General features: G+C 33.1%; 1 protein-coding gene across 2 annotated transcripts; it reads right to left on the bottom strand.

Annotated features, from left to right (window-relative positions):
* Nucleotides 1-355: 355 nt before the first annotated feature.
* Nucleotides 356-20429, bottom strand: LOC117920829 (DNA-directed RNA polymerase I subunit 1). 2 transcript variants are annotated; one of them, XM_034838477.1, is made up of 21 exons: nt 20219-20429; nt 19453-19622; nt 17279-17438; nt 16794-17114; nt 15031-15318; nt 14703-14882; nt 13788-13950; nt 13160-13350; nt 11559-11822; nt 10415-10503; nt 10165-10312; nt 9817-10032; nt 9226-9567; nt 8974-9115; nt 7733-7938; nt 6676-6878; nt 6036-6234; nt 5689-5951; nt 4631-4771; nt 1557-2331; nt 356-1153 (listed from the first exon to the last, which is right to left on the bottom strand). In XM_034838477.1, the coding sequence occupies exons 1-21, from the start codon at nt 20234-20236 to the stop codon at nt 557-559; spliced, it is 5076 nt and encodes a 1691-aa protein (XP_034694368.1). In that variant the 5' UTR covers nt 20237-20429; the 3' UTR covers nt 356-556. The 2 variants fall into 2 exon arrangements, with proteins under 2 accessions (XP_034694368.1, XP_034694369.1); XM_034838478.1 differs by lacking the exons at nt 16794-17114; nt 17279-17438; nt 19453-19622; nt 20219-20429 and having other exon boundaries at nt 14981-15069.
* Between the last annotated feature and the right edge of the window lie 6514 nt (nt 20430-26943).

Here is a 26943-nt window from a genome sequence, read left to right on the forward strand (position 1 = left end):
AATTACAGCCTATTCTAGTTTGTCAAATAAGAAAAAAAACGCTTCTACAACAATCATTCTCAAACAAATTAATAACTCGTCTGGAAGGGCTTCTTAAGACATAATAAGTTACATATGACGTAGTAAACCACATTTTGAATCGAGTCTAGTAGTTATGCTACTTTTTTTTCATGTCATTTACCATGCGAGACGCAAATTTTATTTAACCAAAATTGTTTGGAATACTTATATTTTTAACAAAGTATTTCTGAAAGCCATTCGACTTTTGCTTCAAAAATATCTACACAAACATCTCCTTGTTTCAATTTCTTTTATTTTGCACCAAACAGGATTCTAATCACATATAGATGATAAATCGAGTTAAAAAAATTCTGATACCAAAAATGTGATTTTAGAAAAAAAAAATCATTAATAGAAACCTTCGTCTTCCAAAATTTGTTGAGCATGCCTCCCCCTACACCAACAGAAGCAGCAAAAAAGCATGCCCAAATAAACCAGAATAGAACAAAAAAACGAATACAGATGGGTTGAGCTTTAGGTTTAGCTTTTCTGTACATCAAATTTCTATTTTCTGCATCAAGTCAAAACATCCTGTACCCATTTTCACCGGCAGACCGAGGCAAATCCGAGCAGATGCAGACTCCAAGTTGTCCGTCATGCCATGAGATGCTGCTTCCACGATGAATTTGGAAGCTGTTTCAAAAGTCATCTTGCTGAATGGTGATACTGACTCAGCTATGCCCCCGTGTCTGTTCATTGGCCGGTACCCACCAGAATGGGTCATGAAGTCGGCGATCAGGGACAGGTGGCGGATGTTAACTTTAACCCCATAGGCATTGAAGACGTTGAACACCTCTTTTATTATGGTTGCTCTGGCTGCTTCTACCCCAAAAGTATTCAGCATAGCATGGACATTGTTGGAATATACATACCTCACATCAAGCTCATCTTGCATTTTCCAAAATGCAGTGAAATCCACACCGGCTGTCTGCAACGCTGGGAGTTTCTTCTTCTCCTCTCCTGGAATATTTTCCCTCTTTTTGGGATCTCTTCCATAGTAGATTACTTGGTCTTTGTTGCAGTCAATCACTTGGCACAGATCAATCTTCCCCGAACTTCTGATGTAGACTTTATTTGCAGCCTTCTGAGCAATCTGCACAATTATTTCAAGAGTGTGATCAGTTGGTAAAAATATTTGGAAAGCTAAATCATCTGACATGCCTGGCCATTCCTACATACAACACTGGTTAATTCTAATGGAAGACGAGGTCGGGTTTTACTCCAATTACTAGAGTTTAATGGTGGTGAACTCAATGGGATCAGTTCTAGTGAACCCCTGCTACTGTTAAGATATTAAGATTCATTTTGATTCATTTCTTAGTCAGAGTTCACTTCAAACCACACCCTTATATATTGAAATCATGAAATGTGATTTTCTTTGAGCATTTATGGTCCCGAGTGCAAATCGTATAAGAAATTAACTAGGAAACATTGATAAAACCAATTAAAGATAGGAACCATAAACTTGAAATGATGAACTCCAGAAGAACAAGTACCTGAGCAAGTAAAATATGAGGTTCATTGGTAAATCTGAAGTGGACCTCAAAATATGTTCCCTTAGCTTTCACCAAGATTGCTCGATCAAAATCCTTTTTAATTGCTCTGAACCGCTTCTTTCTTTTGGCTTCTGTTTTAGCCTTTTTGTTTTTTGATGATTTAGACTTAGAGGGCACCTTGGAATCTTCATCTTTAGGATCAGATATCCCAACTTCTTCATTATTACTAATTTCAACTTCGTCCTCCACAAGATCAATTTCTTCTGTAAGTCCAGCTGATGGTTCCCCTTCATCAGGTTCACCTTCAGAATCTCCATAATCCATCTCATCTGAAGCTTGCTGTTTTCTTTTCTGTGCATCCAAACCTAGATCTTCAGCCCCTCCATCATCCTCACCATCAGCATCCTCGTCACCATTTCCACCTGTCGACCCATCACCAGAAGCATCCTCATCTGTCTCTTTTGAGGCCATAGATCGTGAATCTGGCAAGAAATTTTTTATGCCGCTGATTTTGGAGAGCAAAAGGAGATGATTCTGTATTGCATCCTCCAATTCCCTCACAAACACAGCTTCCAGAGTTTCCTCACAGTCTTCCAAAGATATACCAGTGTGTGGAGGGTAGAGTGCAGGTTCATAGAGCTTCATCTTAAGCTTATAAATACTGCAGGTTTGGTGATCTTGAACTGTGAATGGCACAATGCTTACTTCCATGCTCTCAGTTATGTCTGCCACAGTAACCTTCTTTAATTTTGCAGCAAGACGCTCAGCATCATCCCTGCAAATTATGAATATATGAAATTGTGAACTCTGACTGTGTGAGATGACATAAAACATATGGAGTTGTAGTACTTTAAATCAAGAAAGATAAATACTAATCTGGATTTCAAGCATTTAAACGTTGAATTTCTAAAATGCATGCAAAGATCTTAAACATAAAAAATGTCTTATCTATACATACAAAGCAAATCATTTACACCACAGATAGAGAAAAACTGATGCCCCTAAGATCTTAAACATCAAAAATCAAGTTTTTTAGAGAGGGTAACAGCTCACCACCACAAGAGAATTTCAGGGGGAAAGGAAAAAAAAAAAGGCAAGCAATGACTACATTGAGGATGCAGGATATCATAAAGGACTCCAACTTCCAATACCTCATGCCACTGATACCAATAATAATCCAACTTTAAAACAATGTATGAACTCTACTTATCGCTACTAAATCAAATAAAGCTCCATTCAGTGTGATACATAGTGCATAGTCACATAGGTTTAACAGAACAGATTGTCACATAGCTAAAGACAACCTTGAATGTCTTGTTCATTAATTGGTGGTATAGCCATATAGGTACATACAAGGTCCAAATGGAGAATATGGGCTAGAAAAATACTTCAAATATCCTTCTTAATCCATGGATCCAATAGATTGAGGCAAAGGCTTTACCCTTAAGAAAAGATTGGAAGACTATGGGATTTCTTCAGCCGCTTCCGGTTACATGACATTACAATCAAATGGCAGGTAGATCTTTCAGAGGCAGTCCAAGGTCAGCCAATCAGAAGCCATTCCTAGTTATTACTATAGAAGCTTCTCATGACCCAACCAAGACTACTTTTTCCCCTTCAGCCTTTTTACAGATATCTTATGCTTCTGCTGTATCCCCTCTTCTTTGTCTTTTTTTTTCCTATTATAAGAAATCAACAGTACATAAAAGGATTCCCACCTTATTTAGACACTGCTTCTTAAACATGTCCTTCACCTCCTCATTTATTGGGTCAGTTAATTCTAGTAAAAACTCCAAAGAAGCCTTTCACACCTGACTTAAGTAGCAAAAGGGTTAGCCTGGGGATGTAGGGGGTTCTAGTTTCGAGTCCCCGAAGGAAATTTGGGATAGGAAAAGAAAAGACTCCAAAGAGAGAGATGGGCACATAGCTGGCAGTAATGAGAAACCAAATACCAAAACCTTATATAGATATATATACACACATATATATCAACCTCATACTCAATAACAAGAACAATACGCTTACTTCATTGTGTTAGCAACAATCCTCATATCTCAAAGAGCCAATAGAACTGCAAAAAGCCTCTTATCCAAAAGAGCAGTAATCGGGTAGCTCTGTGATAAAGCTCAGACACCAACTAAGAGTGAATGTCCCTCAATTTGCACAAATTGGAGGAACAGTAAGAGCCTCCCATGATTAGTTTATACTATTATCAACAACATCAACCCAAAAATATCACCAATAGAATTGAACCCAACACACAAAATTTCCAGAGACCCATCCTCTATCGAGTGCTTAATGACGAATAGGCAGAAGAACCAGCCCAAACCTGTTCACCAATTTCTTATTTGTCCACAAAATTTCTTATGGCTTGGCTTTCTGTATCACAATGACACAGGTTCTCTCTGTGCTGCCAGCTCTTTTTGCTAGATCTCAGGCCCATTAATATTCCATGAGATAATAACAAGAATAATAACCACCCCATTAAATCTTCTACAGTAGAGCTTTCTTAATTGATAAAATCACCTCTGTAATTGACAAAATCATCTGTATATATATTTACCTCAAAACATTTTCCTTCTCTCTTTTCCTTTTTAAAAAATGAACCAAAAAGTCAGAAAGTATTATCAATTGCAGATTTATTTTAAAGATTGATAGTGTAGTAATATGAGCCACAAGCAACTGAGTGAAGGCGGCAGCTCAACCACAAAATATTGCAGGCAACTAAGTCATAGTATTTCTTTTCTTTTTTCTCTTTCCCATAAAGTTATTACTTAGAAATCTATGCTCAATATTCTAGTAAATTTTAAATAATTTCAGTGGTTAATGTGTCAACTTATGACTATAAGCCCTAGCTCTTACCCTCTTCCCATCATTACTCTGATTGCAGGCAGTTAAGTCAGTTTACTCATGATATACTTTCAAACAAAGACATCCTATCTATAAATGAAATTTGCAGATGGATGGAAACAATGCCAGTTAACCTGAAATGATTGTTAGAGGGCATTATTTGTCAGACAACATTACTAAAACAAGGTGGAAATATTAATATACAAAAACTACAAGATACTCACTTTGACCTTCCCATTTGAAGAGGGCAAGTCATAATCGGAGTTTTAATATCATTTGCAGCAGTCATCAAGATCTCTTGTAGACGTGGGATTCCAAGTGTCACATTTACTTCTCCTCGGCCAGCAAGATGGAATGTGTTCAGTCTGGAAAAATAAAGAAAATTTTCAGATAGAAGAATGAAAATAACAGTACAACACACAGCATATGCTTGCACTGGGGGAAAAAGGTTGCAAAAATCAAACAGGATTCAGCATACAAATAAAAGAGCAACTGAAACCAAGTTAATTCTCACTGGTGGATGGCACATTGATTGGGAAATTGCTGGAAGGAGTCTTTGAAGACTTAGAGTTCATTTGACACTGTTTTTACTCAAAGTGTTTTTAGTAGAAGTGTTTTCTCTGGAAGTGTTTTTTGGAGAATTACCTATTAAGATTTCTCTAGAAAACACTATAAGTGATTTTTCAACAGAATAAGTGATTTTTCAGATTTTTAAAAGTGTTCTCTAAATTTTGTCAAACACTTAATTGTTTTTCAGGAACACTTTTTTGGCTAAAAGTGTTTCCTAGAATCAAATATCAAACAAACTCTTACAAGATGAAAGTATGGTTCCAACACACAAGCTTTAATTTGGGACACAAATAATAATTTAAATTCTTCTTGGGACCTCAAATAGTTTCTATATTTCTCCCAACAAAAGGTTGCAAAAATAATAAAAAAGTTGCTGTACTTACCTTTTTCTGCTGTTTAACACGTGCAATAAAAATTCCACAAATAAATAAAAAAAGGTTAATAATAATAATATTTATAGAATTTTTATTTTTATTTTTAAAAAAAGAAAGGGTTGGAAAGGTTCATATGCTTCATTGCGCTTAGGTTGAAAATATAAGTTTCATAATTGCCCTTAGCTTTTTGTTTCTATCTCTAAAAATAAAAATATTATGAAGCTCGAAACCAAAATCCATTTTGGCACAGATTAATGCAAATTAAAGAACCAGTTTTAAATCTGAATAAATGTAAAGAGTGGCATTTCTTGAGAGAAGCAAGCATATATAAATCTTACGTCATCTGTGTTGATGGTTCTCCGACTGACTGAGCAGCGAGCACACCAACTGGTTCTCCTGGCTGTGCAAGACTCGAGATGTATTTCTGCTTCACCAAGTTCACAAAGTCTTTTTGCTTCTTCATATTATCAAAATCTTGCCGCTCCTCCATAAAACCTTCAATGAATTTTTTTGTTTTCTTTCTAAGTTCCTTAGGCAACTTCTGAATATAACCATTGAATTTTCCATCTTGACCAAATTTTTCACAAACAACTTCTTGATTCTGAAAATTAACAGATGGAAAAAAGTCCATTATATGATTCCTATTTAGAATTCAGATTAAGCAAAGAACGGTATGAATTCTCACCACTGCCAACGCTTCAAATTCTGTGATAAAGCTGGTTTGATGGACGTCCACACCATCATCTCCATAATTAAATTGAACAATGGAGCCATCTGAATCGCGGACAGTATAATCATAACAGACCTTAAGGCACTCAAGATTTTTTATTAGGCACCTTTGCAGGTATCCACTACGAGATGTTTTTACAGCTGTATCAACTAACCTATAAAGAAAACGTTAAAAGAGTCATGAAAGGCCCCATAATACAATCCCCAATATTACACTAATGATCCTTCAATTCAACATCAACGTTGAAAACATTCACTATGCCTAGCACATTGTGCATTAAGATAAAGATGTGAATCAATGGCCAGAGCATGAGTGTGCATAGCACTGTAGCTATTTCCATTTCTTACTGCTGGTGTGACGTTGATGCAGGTACTGTGGGAATTTCTGCTATATTCATATTTCAAAACAAATATCGTAGAGCTTTTGATTTTCATAAAAAAGAGCCTGTTTCATATTTATATGAGAAAACAGATTAATACATACTCAGCCTACTAGTATAAATTCATCAGAAAATCCATTTGCAGAAATAGCTTCCAAAAAGAGAAAACTGTCAAAAATAAGGAGGAACTGTAACAAAGTTGGGAAATTTGATTACCCTTCACGACCAGCCATGCAATGGAAGTAATATTCTTGAGGATGAAGACCAGTAAGAAAGCGATCACTGATAAAGCCTCCAGCTCGAGCTGCACAATCCCATGGAGGAAAACAGGGTAACGTCTTCCCAGAAACCATTCGAGGGACTCGTTTGCCTTCTAAATCTTGTTGACCCAGAAAAGAAGATATTTGCGAGAAATTAACCTGTTCAAAGAATGAAGCAATAAGTGAAGAATGCAGAAATTAAATATAATCTGCCTGGAAAAGTGATGACAATATATCTACATTTACCTAGGAAAGTAATGATAATATATTACCTAGAAGTTACAAATTTTATACTACTCAATTGACTAATGTAAACTGTCCATGCCTCTATTAGATGGCCAACCAGAATCTAGTGTCAGCCATGTTCGGACATGCCAGAGCTAATTGACAAATGAAGTATGATGTTGGACTTGCCGAGAAGGGATTGCAAAGGACAGATATCCCAGTTAGATGATTGTAAACAACAGACAGAAAATTGAAAAGACTAAAGGGCTTCATCATTGTGCTCAGTTGATACAGAAGAAGTCAAGAAGATTAAGATAATTGGAAGATCTAGAGATCTAACTTCAAAGATATTGACATGCAAGCAGATGAGCAAAGATACCCAAGGGGTCCAAGACAGTCAACCTCTATCTACACTGGAACACTTGAAAGAATGGACAAATGGCCAGAGACATATCCAAATGATTTACGCATCTTCAGAAATACAAAGTTCCAGGCCAACAGTCAAACTCTCCTTGGAGAGGATTTATTTTACCCATAAGAAATACCAGCATGAATGAGGTACATTAATTGCAAAACTAAAAATTTTCAATTTGTCATAGCTTTCTACCAGAATAGTCCCTCCCATTAAAAAAATCTTAAGGATAATACACATACTTAAACAGAATTTACACACAAACCCAAAATACAAAACTGAACACAGAACTCATTGGACCATGCTAAGATAGACTATTTTATCAAATAACTATTACCGGGACGCAGACAATATCCTAAAAACACAAGAGACTTACCGTGCTACCCTTAGCCCCAGTAGTGGTCATAAGAGAGAGGCAATTCTTTGGGAAGGGTTTTACTAATCCTTTCAGCAACAAGTCTTTGTTGACCTTGGAGGTTAATTCATTAAGCTCATTTTTCATCATCCTATCCAAACGTGTTATGGCAGCTTCTCCATTACTGAGTATAATTTTTTCAACTTCCACTTGCAGTTTCACCGGATCTGAAAAGCCAAAAGAAATATCAAAGATCAAATACCCATTGATAAATCATGTATAATAGAATGAGAAATTTTCATTAAAAAACTGAAATTTTCTGCAGAGAAGACGAATTGAAAAATATAAAGGCAATTCAAAAATTATATTAACAAGACTTACTTTTTATAACCTTAAAATTCAACAAATAATCTTACATAGAATAGTTAAAGGTGTACATTGTTATACAGATGATGACACAATTGTATCAAGGGCTACCGATACTTTTTATAAGCAAAAGTTTTCTTTCCTCTTTTGTTGATGTTACATGGAACTGAACCTAGAACCTCCCTTATTCCCAACCCCAAATCTTGCTACTTGAACCATGCCTTAAGAGCCAGGGGCTACCAAAACCGTTAGTAGCTGCTCCACTCTGTGATGGCCCACATGCAATACCTTCTTCCTCTCTATTTCAGAAGTCAACGCAAGATGGCCTGAGCAAAAAATGAACTCCCTAAAACTACTGCAAACCTTTCAAAAGATTTTAGCCGGCTCCTTGCCACCATCAATACCAGAACCTTCTCTCAACCAACTGTCCAACCTGATCCAGCAGCACTGACAATATCATTCTCAACCATCACCATCCTAGAAACCATCCAACTCCCATAAACCACAGTTCATAAATCCTCATGAAACATGTTCTTTCCAAATTTTGAATGGTGAACTTGAATGATAATCTTTTTATTTGACCAAACCAATACAATTAACACAAACAACATTACTCAAATTTTCAAACAGCTTAACCCCAACTCAGTCTTATTTCCAACTTCACTGGCAAGGGTTTGTTGGAGTGAGGATAGGGAAAGTTCCAGGTTCAATTCCTAGTCACACCAAAAAAACAAAACAGAGAAGGAAAAGAAAAAAAAAAAAAAAAAAGAACATTACCTTTTGAAAGATAAAATAAAATATAGACTGTTTCAACACTAGGACATTTAACTGCAACTATAACCAGCCAGGTTTTGCTAGTTTTCTTTAACAATATCCAAGAATTCACAGTAATATACCTATTTTTCCATGATTAGACCCAATGAACTTGCAATGCACTAATTCACCAATATTTTCACTTTTGTCAAGTTCAATCTTCCTTGCAATGTCATAATTTGGTGATATCAAAAGGTCATCTACTCCACACGTGAACCCATGCATCTGCCATATAGCCATCCAATAATTGCACAGTTTAGAGATGCTATCTGATAAAAATAGTAAAATATGCCACTTAACAAAAAAAAGGAAATATAAAAATAAACAGAGCTAACCTGCAAAAAAACAGTAAATAAGCGGCTCAACACAGAAAGCAAAATGCCTGCGGTGTTTGAGCCATAGAGCTCCTGCACCATATGAACCAAACCATATTTGTCGAACTGTGCCTTGTCGATCACACCACGCACCAACTCGTTTTTATGAATTAACAATTTATATTCACCATGTTTTTTTTCTATTCGTTTTTCTTTTCTTCTGTCAGAACCAGGATCTTTTCCTTTGCCGGATTTCTTTTCATCTATCTCACTTCCAAAATATTCACGTGGGATCTTCCCATCTTTCTCAGTTGTAAATGGCTTCCGACCCCTAGTTATATGATTTAGCACTGCAGTTATAACCTAAAAGGAGAAAAACAAAAAAATATTAAAACCTAGAACTGTCCAACAACACATCATATCCAAAAATCCTACAAAAGTTCAACCAAACAGAAACACAAGTTTATGTCAAAGATCCATGCACTTCAGAGTTGAGAAATAGTAAGGTTTTAGGACATTAAGAAAACAACAGTTTTATTTTCAGCAGAAAAACCCATTTGACACCATATGTGTAATAAAGACTCAAATTAACAAAGTAATTTCAAAACAAACCTGTTTTCCAGACCAAAGAGGCTCAGGTTTCCATATTGCAGGCAGAAGGGGCTGCATCTCATCTTCGGAATCTAAAACAGAAACTTTTTTGCCAGGTTTGCCAACGAAAGAACCAGACCCAGAAGACAGACCAGAACTGTAGAGAAGCTGATTATACTGCTCACGAGTTAAAAAGGTATCCTTCTTTGTAAGAAGTACAGCAGATACAATGTGATCCTGGCAAATTAAACAGAAATGATGAATTAGGTATACATATTCAAACAAAAAATATGGAAAAAAATAAAAACCCAAAAAACAAATGGAGTATATATTTAGAATTATATTTTTTAATTAATTGAAATAATGAACCTGAATCAGGCCTCTTATAGGATCACCACGGGATGGAACAATGTATTGATTATTTGCGTTTACAATATTGTATGCTTCTGCACGAGAAATTTCATCTTGTGGGAAATGGACATTCATCTCATCACCATCAAAATCAGCATTGTAGGTACTGGAATCAGAGCAATCATCAAGGTCAAGCATGGAAATATGCTCACTTTCAACCCTGAATTTAGTAAAATGAATATTGAAAAAGATATAATGTAAAATCAACCTGCAATTTGCATAGTGCATGCGAAGTGTTTTCTCCCCTTTCAATACACGAACTACATGTGCCATTATACTTGGCTTATGAAGTGTAGGCTGCAATGCAAAATAACTGAATCACACTAAAGCAACAACCAAGAAACAAATGCAGAGGGAACCCCTTTACAATGTCATATACAAATTTATGTAGCTCTTTTTGTATATTTTCTTCCCATATATATAGATAGTGTCCTTAACAAAAAAATAAAAAATAAAATTTGTCATATGCAAATTTACATCTATGTAAACATTAACTTTTCCCATTTTGTGTCCCAGCTAGATCTGAGATTGGAACCTACATCCCCACCTCAACCCTTGCCACTTGAGCTGCGCCTCAAGGATCACATCTACTTAATTTGCATTAACTCAATACAAAAACCTCCAAGTACATATAGTTGTATGTTTACATAGCCTATCAAACAATATACAACTTACTTTTAGATAATTTTAGTTCTTGTGAATCTTATTAGAAAGAGGATCAAAGGTTAGACGCTCCATAAAGGAAATATATATATATATATATATATATATATATATACATAAAGCAATGCTCTCAATCAACCCAACGCAACAGCAAGAGAATAAAATGAAATAAAAAAACAAGGACTGCAATCCAAGTGGTTAGAGCAACTAACTGACAAACTGCAAATGAGGCAGGCCAACTCCTCTTGCCATCTAAAAATGAATCTGCCCACCTACCGGAATATACATACGAGGTTTAAAGGGAAAAAAATGGTATCTCGTTTTGCATCCACCTTCTCAACAAAAATTTTGCTGAGGTTCATGCTTAGCTGGCCTACCACATAAGACACATACGCATATCTTAAAGATGATAAGAATCCCAATGAAAACCCTTAACCACAGTGAAATCAAGAGTAAGAAAAATGTAGCATCCACACAAAAAAGAAATTAAATAAATAATACTTTCCCCTAACTTTATGAGGATCCTACCACATGGTATCCTTTAAATATGCTCGTGTTCCTAGACTACCTACAGCATAAAGATAAAAGGCTTCTATAATGACTTCCCTAGGAGACCAAAAGCCCTTACAATTCCCAGGGGAGCCAAGCAAGTGGAAATGCAGAGATAATCAAATTGGAATATGCAGTACCTGTCGATTGACAAGCACAATATCTCCATCCTGTAAGTGGCGATATACAATTTTGCCTTCAAATTCATTATCAGAACTCCTCCCAGGTTGTGCAACAACGCCTCTTGAGGAAGGCAGTTTCCTCGAAATTGAAATTCGCATTTTTTTGTTTACCGCCAGTTTCACAGTAGACAATTTGTCAACATAGTGTGTAGCTCCGGGATGGATTTCAGGACCATTAATAATAGCATCCCTCAACTTCACAACATTCCAAGGAGTTACTTTCTGCAAGGATATTACCAAAAATAGAGAAAAATTTATTAAGAAAAGTAAAATTATATAAAATGCAAGAGAAATTCTCATCAAAAGCTGAAACTCAAGGCATATCAATATTAATAGAAAGCCTAATGAGCACACAAAAATATGAAATTTAAATGTAGCAAATGAAAACATCTATACAAAATTTGACCTATTGGTCCATGTAGTCCTCTGAAACTAAAAAGAATTTGTAAGAATCAGTTTCCACATGCCTGTTCCCTCCCCCCAACCCCTAAAGCACCAGCCTTTTTCCACAAGAGAGAATAAAGAAAGTAAAGGAATCTAAGCCATATAAACGATAGTGTGTATTCCACTTCTAAAACCAATTGAATTACAATATTAATTTTCACTAAGTTGCAGTTTTGGGTGATCAAATTTGACATGAAGAGCAATCAAAGGAGTCAATTCCTACATCCTTATTTCATCCTAAATATATTAAAGTTAGCACATTCTCTGTTTTGGAGAAAGACAAAGTTCTGGATAAAGACAAAGTTCATCAAACAAAAGCCTAAATGTGCTTTTAGCTAGGATGATCAGGGGCAAAAAAGTAAGGAATTATTTTAATTTCAAACTGTAATATGGACAATTATATTGTCTACAAAGGAGAACACTCTCCTCATTTGTTGCTCTTCTATCTAATTAACACAAGTTATCACCACCAAAAGCTACAAAAGAAGAGAAAGAAAAGAAAAGGCTAGAAATGGAAATCCTTGAGCCACTGTTCTTGCAAAACAAATAAATAAATGGAAGTCCAATTAGTCCATGGTCTGTATTCTTTCACTTAATTCTAGGATTAATGACAAAGAAACAAGAAACAACAATGCGATCAAGCTAAAGAAGACCCAAAAATCAAACAACCAAGCTGCTTGAAAAGCAAGTGACCCATAGATACAAACTACCTGAACACCCTAAATCTAGGCCATCCATAATACGTAGGTGTATGACATACAGAAAGACTTCTATTAAAAGTCTCATTGAAAATCACAATAGTAAATGAAATTAGACAAATATTTAGTTCATGGACAACCAATCATAATATCATGCGCATGTGTTTCTTCCACAATGCACCCCAACTGACACTGCATAACACCAGATAGAGCTGATTTTGTAATCTAGAAAGAGTATATGAATATGTCATTTGGTATTTTTTTCATTAAGACTACAAGCCCTCAGGATGCTTTCCATTCTTTTGTTTACTTCTATAGTTCCCACCACCCTTATAATTGAGGGGCACTTTGCGTACTCTTCCTCCATAAAAGAGGCAAATAATATGTAACCATACATCAATATATTTTCATCCTTACCTCAGGATATGTCAATCTCAATGCAAAATATGGAGGAATCCCAATTTCATTAACAGCTAAATAAGGATCTGGGGATATGACAGACCGGCAAGCAAAATTAACCCTCTTTCCCATCATTTTCTGGCGGAACACACCCTCCTTTTTCTCCAGCAACTGACATATTCCAGAACCAGTATCTCTTTGACCTTGACCTACCATCAAAGTACATTATCAGCTGCAACATGCAGTGGTTAATTCAGAAGTGCCTACAGTTATATTGCAACAAGAAGATGCATTAACTCATCCAACACTGCCTAATATACATTAGAGAAGTAACAGAAACTGTGTGCAAAGTAGCACACACTCCTCACCAGTGCTATCAGACCAGTGAACCAGCAATCTATCCACTCAACTGATCCAAATCAAGCTATGAAACCAATTTTATATATTATATGTGAAAGCCAAAGCTAAATGTTGCAGGAAAGAGATTCAAAACTCAAAACATTTCAAACAATATCAAGAACATCATTCAACATGCAGCCTCAATGTTCAACATGTGTTAGCAGAATTAACCACAAGCCAAAACAATTGATCAGTAATGCATCCATCAAAACATGTTATACACACACACACATGCATCCAGACTTACCTGCAGCAGTTTTGCCGTCGAACAAGACATTAATAGATTGCTGAAGATCCATCCACCTACTAATAATCTTTGAACGTTCTGAGTTGTTAGCATGAGCATTTCCCAAAGCTATATTGGCCTGCAACACCTTACCTAATAAAACAGTTTGGGGATGCTCCATCACCTGAAAGAGACATAAAACTGCAACATTTAAATTATGCCATACACTAATGCATATTTAAAATACAACCTTAAACCAGTAGAGACAGTTTAACAGTAAGATAAAATGGTTAAATACATTAGAACCAACATATGGTGCAGAAACATGAAAATAAAATTGCAACATGATGTTCTATTATGTTCTTAAAAAATTCAAACAGCATGCAAGTCGAAGACAGAGTCATCAACAGAAAAGGCTAAAATTTCTGAAGGGGAAGTATTTGTAGTTAAAAATTGTAATCACTTTTTTAACCAAAATATATGACTATTCCTCAAATGACAAGTACATGTTTTCAGAACTCAAATATTCTGCTTCCCTTTGAAGTGCCTCTGATTTCCCCACAGCACAAAATTCAAAATTTAAGTACATTACCAACAACTCGTGAACATTTTTCATTTGATCTTTTTAGATGATAACCACATGCAATAATAAAAAGAAAATCATCTTGGAAATTAAGGTTTACCGTCACGAAAATAGTAAATGTAGTAAATGTTCTAAACAATCTATCTTCACCCATACATGGATTTTCATATGCAAAATAAGCAATAAAGATTAGAAAATAAACATTACAAAAACAAACCCAAGAAAAAAATATCAACCTAAAAGAACCTTCTATCACCAATGATGTAGTGTGACACATACAAAACAAGCTCCTACACATTTTTCAAATAATTACACACATGCAGAGGGCATTGCTTCTTAAATAAGCTACTTACAGAAATTTGTCCTTTGGAAGGTGGGCGGAATTTGATTGGGGGTACAAGAATGGTCTCCAGAAAAAACATAGAGTAACCTGCTTTATTTCCTGATGCACCAAGACGTTCCTGTAGAATATCACTGATAAACGAGCAGAATTCAGCTTCATTTTCCCACAAACGTTCCATAATATCTCTAACCTGTGATAGTATGAGTTCACAATGCACTCATTAGAATATTTCTCAATATAATCGAACCAAATACTTTTGTAATCACATAATTGACAACTACTACAGACATTAGCCAAGGCAACTGATGATGATGCTCCAATGCTTGCAAGAAGCATACCTCAGATGGTAACAGAGGACCTGAAAAGAAACTCTTTTGCTTAATGAATTCAATAGGCGCTTGTGCCCCTTTCCTTTCAAGCTTTTTGGTCACAGTATCTTGAATTCCATCAGTGGGTGCTATAGATGAATGTGTTTCATCTGTGTCAACATCATCTCCCCAAGGAAACATATCATTAACATTCTCTACCTCAGATGAAGATTTCTCCTCTGCAACCCTACTTAATGGCCTTTCCAGCTTGCTGCCCCTAATAACATTAGCTCTAGTCTGTGCATCCGACAAGCCAGCCTACAGACATTATCAGATAGGAAAAATGTTAGAAAACCCTCACGAAGTTTTACAGAATGAACTACAAAAGGGACAATGCATTTTAGGTCATAAGTTTGACATGACATAAAGCTACAGTCCAAGACAGTCCATGTAGGTCAGAAAAGAAAGCATGAGCCAGCATGCATGACTGATTTACGAAAAAGACTACAGGTTAACAACTGAATCAAAATAAAAGTACATATTCACAATGAGAAGCAAAACCTCATAGATACTATTAACAAACATTGGATATATTAACACACTCTTAAGCCCTGTCTGGATTGGCTTTTTGGAAGCCAAAGGCTCTATTTTAAGTCCAACCAAAACTTCTAGCTATGTTTGGGCAATTTTAATAGAAGTGCTTACCAAGATGATCCCTTTGAAACCATGGTTTCAGCTTCAACATTTTCCAAAATTCAAAAGCAAAAAGGTGGCTCATGAGGCATTGATAACAAAATGGTAACTTTGAGAGCAAACACTTTGTAACATGTAAACAGGGCAGAAATATAGAAAGAAAGGGTGGTGGCTACATTCACCACGACTTTCACCACACCTCTACAACATACTTACAAAGCAGGTGATGATCGGAGATGATAAAAGATGGTCAACAGGTATTAAATGCAAAAAAAAAAAAAAAGACTTAGCACTCGATTACTACCTACAACCTAACAAGATGATAAAAAGATGGTAAAAGTGATGGGGCAATTAGCATTTTCCCATAAATAAAACAACAGAGAGCTATATATACAAATCAGGCGGAGTAGGACATGGCAGTGGCATGGATAAATACAAGTGCAAATTGTTAATAAAAAATAAAGGCCTTAAGGAACATCCATATCACCTTTTACATTCTGCAAATTTATTTGAATTCAACTTTACTAAACTGTTATCAGGAAAAAAAAGAAAAAAAAAAGATAAACTCTTTTACCATTTAGTTTTCTGATCTTTCCCACTGTCAAAGAAATCACTATAATCATCACAATTCTGAATTTTTGGAGTTTCACCTTTTCATTCTACAAGAGAATGAAATACGAAAAAAGCATAACTAAAAAAAAAAATCCAGCCCCCCCCCCAAACAACCACCAAAAAACAAAAAAAAAAAAAAAAAAGATAAAAAATAACTTAGCTAAATAGAAGTCATTCATCATGATCCTAATGATACGCACAGGACCCAACTAAAATAAATTATCAAAAAATTGCATAAATGACTCATTTCCCAAAACACTTCCTAAGTAAATAAAGATGGAATTCGTTTTAAAAAAGGAAGCTTGGCCATAGGTATTACAGGCATCATGTCAACCAATGTCAACATGCCATAATTGATAATAAGTGTCATGCATGGCATTGTGCGATAATGTCAAGTTGTCATGATCAAATTAGGAACCATAAAACTTTAGTTTTCACAGCTTCCAACTAGTAATCCAATTTTCAAGCACTGGAATGAGAAAACATACCATGTGAAACCATCCAAAAGTAGGCTTGGTGACTTGAGGACTCTTGGCTTTGCAATTTTTACAATCTCTATGTTTCAGCTTCAGAAAATTATCCATAACAGACATTGCTTCAATGCACTGAAGAGAGGTCCATTCTTGCTGCTTCAAATGCTCAGAGCAATTATCTCGTGCACTTGAATTAACTGTAGAAGAACATGATACATGACTCCCATCACTGTCTTCAGGATATGAAGATTGACTTGGTGAGATTGAATCCAAATTTTTGGCCCCAACAACATCACCCTTGCTTATGAGTTCCAATTGAGAAACATATTTTTGGACCTTAAATTGGAAAAAAAAAAAAATATATATATATATATATATATATATATATATCAGTTTTTCATTTAAATGCCATTGAAGGGAAGAAAAAAGAAGCAAAATAGAGAATCCTACAAGAAAAAATAATATGAAAGAGCTCAACAGAGCAGTTAAGGAGACATTACCAGGCTGCTGCTTGTCTTGAAGTGATGGCAGAAGAAACAAGTTTTTTGTAGAAGATTGTGAAGCAGATTAAATAATAAGGGATTGTAGACTGATGAAACAAGGTCAATATGACCACAATGACCTGGGCAATAAAATGAACGCTGGCCACATGATTGACAACTGCATGGAGATGAAGGTCTAACTACGTTAATATCATGTCAAATCATAAGCACAAGATCTTCCATTAAAAAGAAACCAACAATCTTGATTCCATTAACCTTTTATGTAGGAAAAAAAATATTATAGCAGTTAAAGCAAGAATGCCAGGATTAAAGAAGAATACTTCCCTAAGAACGGTACAGGCATAGAAAAATAAAACTGAAAAAGAAAATGGTCAACCAACAAGAAGGCACACAAAAGAGGTAATCCAGCCCCAAAAAATGCAATCCAGAGAGGAAGTTCATCTTTTAACAAGGAAAATCCATTTCAGAGTTAGCCATTCTTATCATTCAAACAAATTTCATGCTTGCCAGGAAAAAAATCAATAAATCTAGATAAAGGCATATATCTTCAGAGAAGGCTAGAAGAACCTTCACTCAGTTTATCACATTGAGGATAAGATCTAAAGCTTTTCCAACAGATTTAAACTACCTCCTAAAGTAACCTCCATTATAATGGTCACTTCCTTACGAGGTAGCTTAAATCTGTTGGAAAAGCTTTTTGAAATATGTTACCCTCACTATAATCTCAGTCTTTTGGCTTGAAAGTGAAAGAACCTTTAAGAGAGTTATCAGCCGACCAAGAGGACACTAAGGTACCTCTTAGCATCATTACAACCCATCTGGGTGTCTTCATGTATGCTTTTTCACATTGATACCAGATGTGTGTAGAAAATGGAACCTGCCTCCTTTGGGTTTCATCAACCAACATTGATGCATGCTATTTAGGCAACTAAGTTTAGTGGACACCAGAGGTATTTCCAGAGATCTCAGAGTGGAAAAGTTATGAGCATTTTGGAAAGTACTAGGAGAACATCTTCCCCTTAAAAGCTAAAATTTTAGTGCTTTTCAAGGGGATACAGGAAGCTTCAGCAATTGGCTTACTATCCTTCCATGAAAGCAAATTTCTTATTTCTCTATAGTGGAAGACCTAGAATTTGGCCCCCTTGGGATTTGGACACTGGATGAAAGAAAACACTTATTTTCTTCCTTCAAATGGCTCAAATTCTGTTGGTTGTACAGGTCTAGCAATGGTGAAGCAAATCCCCTAACTACTGGATTCATTCAAAGAATAATTTCACCTTAGGTTTAGGCTGAGACTAATCATGACCAGTAGAATTTCTGTGATCTTCCAATTCATCATTTCCTCTTTACCTTGCAATTCCTCTCTTTTTTTAACAATTAGCAAAATCCTTCCATTTCCTCTAGAAAAAATTATTATTATTATTACCATCATTTTAATCCTTTGTCAAGTTCAATACGAACAATGAATTGTGTGCTCATCAGTGTGTTAAATTAAAAACAAGAAAATTTTCAAAAATCATCAGATTCAAAAAAATTAAGAGTACTATACCTAAACCAGCCCCTCATAAAGGATGCATTCTTTTTTGTACTCATACTATAAAAACCATGCATTGGGGCAATTAATGCATTCATCTTATTTGTACAAGCATAAAAGCTTATAGCTTGCCAAAAAAAGGTTTCTTGCACATCTAAATACATAATGAAAAGCAAAGGTCATATTATTTTCCAAACAATGAATCGAGTTCACTGCATTAACATTTAATCTAAAACAAGCACTCAAAAACCCTGCCAATAAGTAAGATTCACATAATTGAGTCCCTTCCAAATCATTGCAAGAAGAGGAAATAAAGCCTCACGTCACATAAAACTTCTAAAAAGAAAAACACAGGCATAAAGTCAATTCAGATGAGGATTGATGCCGGTTGCAAATGGCATCAATTACAGTTTAATCCAAATTGTAACCAGTGAAAGATAACAACTGCAAAATAATAGTATAACAATGCTGATCCTGGAGTGCAAAAGAAAAGAAGAAAAGAAAAAAGATTATTGAGATCATGTGATCAAAAAATCCCACCAAGCAGGGTTATATTCTTGCACATTAATAATAAGCTTGAATGTTGATAAGCTCAAAGGGGGTGAAAAACATCAAAGGAATTAGAGCTGAGACTTACGGTGTGTTTTCGTCTATCGGCCCCAATGCTGGATCATACAGTCCACCGGGTACTGGTCTCTGCACACTGTCGAGCATGAGGGGACTTGTAATCTTCTTAAAACTATACTTCCTAACCTCTTCATCAGTGAAGAAACTGAATTTAACAGCTTCAACAAATTCCGTGGTGCCCTGCAATAAACCCCCATTAAGAACTGTGCTATCATTTATAAATCGAATCTAAATAAGGGGAATATATGTATGTTCAAGATATTTGAATCATAGGTAGCCAATTATATAACCAAAAAAAAAAAAAACTCTCCATTCCACTCATCTCGTAGAACTATCTGGCTAAATTCAGGTCGCTTATCTTTCCCTCCCCCTTCTATTTTGTTAAAAACGACAATAACAGGAATAAGAGTGACTAAAACAAATTCTTTTATTTTCCGGGAAACCTAACGAATGATACATAAACACAAGTTGGACACTACAGAAAAATAAGATATTTATATAAATTTGGCTGGAAGATGACGCAGCGCTACCCAAGTTAGAGAGAGGAAAAGAAAATTCCATGAAGACATAAAAATCTGGTTAAACTAAAAACAATAAATTCCCAAGGCCCTTGTGTTTTTTAAACAACTAAACCCAAAGGCAAATTCAAGGGATAGAAAGAACAACACAACACTCAGTCCACTAAAATATCGCACACAAAACTGCAATATTCAAAAAAGGAAAATCATTCATAAAATCAGTATAATCAACATAGTGCTCTTGGGAGAAGAAACCACCTCGATAACGTGCGCCATACTGATGTTGCTGTTACTGGAGCTGTCACTAGGGCGCAGGGAAAATCGGGAAAGGGTAATCAATCGCAACTGAGCATCATAATAGAGTTCTCTCTTGTAGAGGAGATGAAGGGTTTATTCTGTAGGGAAGAAAGGGTTTATTGCCCTGCGGCGGAAAGACTGTAATAGAAAGAGCCAAGAGGAGAAGCCGAAACCTTTGGCATTTGTTCAAAATATTGAAAACAAAATACCAATAAATTAATAGTTACATATATTCACCTTCTTCGGGTCGGGCCATGTAGCTTTAGCCCTGGAATTAAGTAATTTAAAAATTAAAATCACTACATTTTTATTAATTTTTCTTCAAATAAAATATTCTTCCCATACCTTTTAATTGATTTGATTTTATTGAAGGATTATTAGTTAAATCAAAAACCTCCAACTATGTTTGGTTTCGAAAAGTGCTAAGGAAATAAATAAAAAAATTGAAAAATTTGTTTCCTTATATTTAGTTTAACAGTGAAAAATATAAAAGAAAATCAAAGGTAATTAAAATTTGAAAAAAATACATATTTTTTAAATTTATTTAATTTTTATATAATAATAAAAAAACCAAATAAAATTAGTTTAAAAGTATATATAAATATAATTTATTGAGTTTAAAGTTTTAAACCTCTATTTTATTTTATTTCATTTTTCTTTCATCCTACTTTTCGTATTTCTTTTCTTTCCCTTATATTTTCCCGAAAATTTCTCGATAATCAGACATAACTTGATATTAGATATAGAAATTTATTTTTGAGATATATATTTAAGATGTTCTTAAAATGTAAAAGTATATGACTAAAATATAATTATGTTTAGAATTAGAGAATTAGTGGAAATTATTTGGTTTTATTTTTATTTGTTTAAAATACAAAATATTTGCTTTTTTAATATCAAAATGTTTTTAGATTTTGGTGAAAAAAAATATAAAAAGTATTTTTAAATCAAAATTTGGTTAATTTTGATTTTGATAATAACAAAATAAAAATTAAAGTTAACGATTTATCATCATTATGTTTATGTGATGAAACGATAAAAAATATGTCAAATTAAAATAAAATAAAACAATAAAACATAAAAGAGAAGGATAATTAAGACCTATTATTAATAATATTTTTGTGAGGTTGTTAGAAAACTAAGATCACAAATTTATATTTTGCTTGCACACTCAAAATCATCTAGTGTTAAATCATTTTCAATTATTTTATAAATTGGATAAAAAAAAATGGAATTTAGTAAAAACCTAGGTTTTAATATGGTTAAAATATCTTTAAAAGTTTATCAAATGTTGTAAAGCTATTAGTCATGATTTTTTAGGCTTGATATGATCTTAAATTGTATTCTCAATGCAACCCAATGACATACAAGGAGCCATTTAACCTAGTCAAGATCAATCAACTAAAGGGTATAAAAAAAAATCCTCAAAACTTTGTTTCAATCGGTCAAGGCTAAACAACGAATAGTTTAGACTTTCAACTAATTTATAAAAGTTATAAACTTCTCGTATTCATAGGGAAATAATTTTAAATTATTGTTTAATATTATTTGAGTTTATTTTTTTAGTATTTTTAGAATGCATTTATTTTTAAACTTGTATTTCATCTTAACTTACCATTCAAATTGAGGTTATTTGTGTTCAATCATGCCAATTTGTAAATTATGAATTTTATTCTTATTAAATCCTTATATATATATTATGAAATGGGTTCAAGTGTGGTGTATCGCCCAAAGGAAAAATCAAAACCACGAAATTATCACTTGTGATTAGCTAAGTGTGGGATCACTCGAGAAATTAAAAAATTAGATATTTATTATAAAAAAATTGTAAATATCCATTGGATTCGACTAATCCAAGTTGATTTATAGTGAAACATTGAACTTAAGATTGAAATAAAATGAGAACAAATGTAAGTTGAGATCGTATCGAACCATTATAAATATCGAGTTTGTATTTCTCTTTTTCTTGTAATATTTATTTATTTGTATTTATTTTTATATTGATTTTTATTAAACTTGTATTATCACTTGCATTTTATAATTGTTAAATTTACAAAAAGTGATCATCATCTTATTCATCATTGTCGGGTTTGTATAGTTAGAATCATGACAAATATACAATTTAAATTGTTAAAAATTTTTCAAACATTTTTATTAATTAAACGTTCAAATTACATATTTCAAATATATTTTAGTATAAAAAACTTAGTTTTCCACAAATAATAATGCCATACGAGAAGTGTTTTCAAGTGAATATCATAATAGCAAAATAATTTTTAAGAGCACACGTTCATGCTGATGGTATTTAAAAAAAAAAAATTGAATTATTCACACTTTAAAAATTAATTACCATTTTATTTTAAAATTAGTATTTTACCAAGGTAATAAACAAAATGATAGAAATTTGTTTTTTTAGTACTTTTCATCCGTATACTTTAAATATTTTTTTCCCTACATTTTTTCATGATATCCAAACAATAAAGAATTATTTTCAACATGTTAAAAAACAAAATATAATATAAATTATTAAGACGAGTGGCATATGTATTCACATTTGGTGGAGAACTTCATAAATTCCTAGTCCCTCTGCTACATAAAATTTCCCACAAGCCCATAGGAATTACACCTGATAATGTTAGAACGGTAGAACCTTCTGACTCGCTTATAAACATAAGTTATAATTCAAACACGACATGACTTTCTTCCCCACCATTGGTTTAAAAATTGGATAGGAATAGGATGAGTTGTTTCCACTATCAACTAACTCTCTTATCTATTCTTACTGTAATTTGAAATTGTTTTGGAATTGAATCAAACTTAGTTTTGAAATTGGACTGTTTGGTTTAAAAGCATCGAATAACCAAATCCGTTTCCAATCAGTAATAGCTAATTATAGAACATATTTGAAAAGTTTTATGTATGATTTGATATATTCTTTTATATATATAAAAAAAGTTCAAATGTAATTAAACAACAACCTCGGTTTTTTTTTTTTTTTTAATTAATGATTCATTAACTACATATACACATTGATAATCTAAAAAAACTTTTTAACTCTCTATTTTCTTTTTCCTACCACAAAACCTTTGAACTTTTAGAAAATAAAAATCATCCAACAAATTGCTCCAAATTACCCAGAATTTTGAATTATCAATCTGGAATTTCTGATATATCTGAAAAGAAATCTAGAAAGTCATTCGCATCCATAATCAACTCATTAAAATCTGGAATAGGTCTCGGGACCTCGTAATCGAAAGAAACCAATGGCAGGCTTGGCGGCCAAGAATCGGTGAAAGACGGACAACTACTCGAGTCATTGCCTCCTCCGCCGCTTCCTCCAATTTCTGTAGTGTTTTCCTCGTTCGATTCAAACATCATCTCAGGAATCTGTAAGGGAGTACGAATGAATTGTTTATGAAGCTTCACCATTATAGTTTTGGTCCTCGGTTTCTTCGTTATTTTTTGTGGGAAAACGCCTGCAAGAGGTCGTGGACGTTTGCTGTTGTGCCTGGGCATCGTTGATCTTCTTTTTCTTGGCATGGCTTCGGTTCTTGGTTGAAGAGAAAGTAAGGCCTTCCTTATTTATTTATAGGAAGTAGAGAAGGGTACCAATTTGTAAAGTAGTCTGAATTGGTTTCCAGTCATTATTTTTATCCAAATAGGAAATAAAAAAAAACCTATATTTCTAATTGCAGCCGGATTATATTTGCTTCTTTTTATTTATTTATTTATTATTATTTTTTTTTTAAATTGATAAATTTGCTACCTTAGAATAAACCCTAGATTTTCATTAATAACAAAAATACCACCACCAAATGGAACGTCCGGTTTATATTCATTAATATATGAAAATTTTTATTATATAAAATTACCCCACCTTTAAAATATGAACAATTGCTATTTTTAAAGGGGAACAACTTTTTCAACATATATAAATATATTATTTTTGAAAAAAAAAAATTCTCAATTTTCATTTTTAAAAATAGTTTTCATTTTTTAATTCAACGTATTTTCAAAAAAAAGATAATATAGAAAATAAAAATAAATAAAAACTAAAAAAATATTTTAAAACCAAACTCAAATATAATCTATATAATTTTTAGTTACTTGTTTTCATTTAAAATAAGTAAATATGCCTTTCAATCCTTTTATATAAGAAAAATTCAATTTCTACTATGTATTGATATAATTCACTTCTAAAATTAAGCCATATGAAAACATTTTAATTGAGTACTTAAAATAAAAGCTCTTCATCCATCCTCTTTATTTATTTTTCTTTTTCTTATTTTAATAAATTTTCCATTAATTCAAATCATTAGAAAAAATCATTAATAAACAAATTTACAACATTTCATATAACTTATTACTAAAAGTCATGCTCAAAAAGTTATTAAAGTAAGGGAAGAAGAAGATTAAAAAAAAATTAAACTTTTTATTTTATAATAGTAAAAAAAAACTTTAAAATACTTTTTAGTATAAAAAAAAAATGAAAATATTGAATATATTTATTTTAAATGGTATTTTAATCATTAAATTATTTACTTCTAAAATGTAAAAGATAAAAATAAATATAAAAGATCATTTTTATTTATTTAAATTAATATTTTTTTAGAAAGTATTTTCCAAAATAGTATTTGAATCATTAATATAATTTTTATTTATTTATAATTTAAAAATAAAAAATAATGTTAATTTTTCAATTATTTATAAAAGAGTTTAAAAAAATAATGAAAAATCTAAAAATTGTTAAATAAGAAAGAATAATAGCAAGTAGTACAATAAAAAAAAAAAATGAGTCAAGTGGGTATTTTTATCAATTACTATCTCATATCCTTATCATCAATCATGGGTGGATAGAAGACTTTATCTTAATTATGAACCCTATATGGGTTAAAAACACAATTGTCCCCATTTTTTTTTTATGCAATTTGATGGAGAACTTCATAAATTCCCGGTCCCTCTGCTACATAAAATTCCCTACAAGTTTGTAGGAATTACACTCGATAATGCCTAGAAACTTCCGACTCGCTTATGAATATAAGTTATAATTCAAACATGGCATGGCCTTCTTGCCCACCATTGGTTTATAAATTGGATGGGAATAGGATGAGTCGTTTCCACTATCAACTGACTCTGTCATCGATTCTTACCGTAATTTTAAGTTGTTTTGGAGTTGAATCAAACTTAGTTTTGGAATTGAACCGTTTGGTTTAGATGCATCGAATAACCCAATCCGTTTCCAATCAGTAATTATAACACATATTTGAAAAGTTTTATGAATGATTTGATCTAGAAGGAAGGTAGATTCCTCTTTTATATATATAAAACAAAGTTAAATGTAATTAATCAAGAACCTTGGTTTTTTTTTTTTTTTAAATTATCAATGATTCATTAACTACATATACACATTGATAATCTAAAAAAACTTTTTAACTCTTATTTTCTTTTGAACTTTAAGAAAATAAAAATCATCAAACAAATTGCTCCAAATTACCCAGAATTTTGAATTTATAAGGACACAAAAAAACCTTAAAAAATTTCCGGTTAGTTAATTATATATAACAGAATTGATGATAAAAAAAATAAAATATATTCAATCTGGAATTTCTGGTATATCTGTAAAGAAATCTAGAAAGTCATTCGCATCCATAATCAGCTCATTAAAATCTGGAATAGGTCCCGGGACCTCGTAATCGAAAGAAACCAATGGCAGGCTTGGCAGCCAAGAATCGATGAAAGACGAACAACTACTTGAATCATTGCCTCCTCCGCCGCTTCCTCCAATTTCTGTTGTGTTTTCCTCATTCGATTCAAACATTATCTCAGGAATCTGTAAGGGAGTACGACTGAATTGTTTATGAAGCTTCACCATTATAGTTTTGGTCCTCGGTTTCTTCGTTATTTTTTGTGGGAAAACTCCTTCAAGGGGTCGTGGGCGTTTGCTGTTGTGCTTGGGCATCGTTGATCCTCTTTTTCTTGGCATGGCTTGATTTATTCAGTTTTTGGTTGAAGAGAAAGTAAGGCATTCAAGTTGCATCTATTTATTTATTTATAGGAAGTAGAGAAGGATACCAATTTGTAAAGTAGTCTGAAATCTGAATTGGTTTCCAGTCATTATTATTATCCAAATAGGAAATAAAAAAAAACCTATATTTCTTATCGCGGCCGGATTATATTTGCTTCTTTATATTTATTTATTTATTTTAATTTTTTTTAAAAAAAAATTGATAAATTTGCAACCTTAGAATAAACCCTAGATTTTCATTAATAACAAAAATACCACCACCAAATGGAACGTCCGCTTTATATTCATTAATTTATGAAAAATTTTATTATATAAAATTACCCCACCTTCAAAATATGAACAATTGCTATTTTTAAACGGGAACAACTTTTTCAACATATATAAATATATTATTTTTGAAAAAAATAAAATAAAATCTTAATTGAGAATATAAAAGGCCATAGAGAACTTTTTGTTTTTGGACTTGGCTAAATCCGTTAAGACTCATTCATTAAACATAAAATAACTTTTCCCATAAGTCAAAACAGAGCTATTCCAACAAGTAATATTTACTGACTTCTATATTAAACTTTCATTAAGCCATAAGCAAAAGTAGCCAACCAAGCTTAGAAACTATTATAAAGCTAAAAAGAAGAAGAATAAAAAAAAAATCATAGCTTTT

The sequence above is a fragment of the Vitis riparia genome, chromosome 8, assembly GCF_004353265.1.
Source record: "Vitis riparia cultivar Riparia Gloire de Montpellier isolate 1030 chromosome 8, EGFV_Vit.rip_1.0, whole genome shotgun sequence".
In the NCBI taxonomy this organism is placed as follows: domain Eukaryota; kingdom Viridiplantae; phylum Streptophyta; class Magnoliopsida; order Vitales; family Vitaceae; genus Vitis; species Vitis riparia.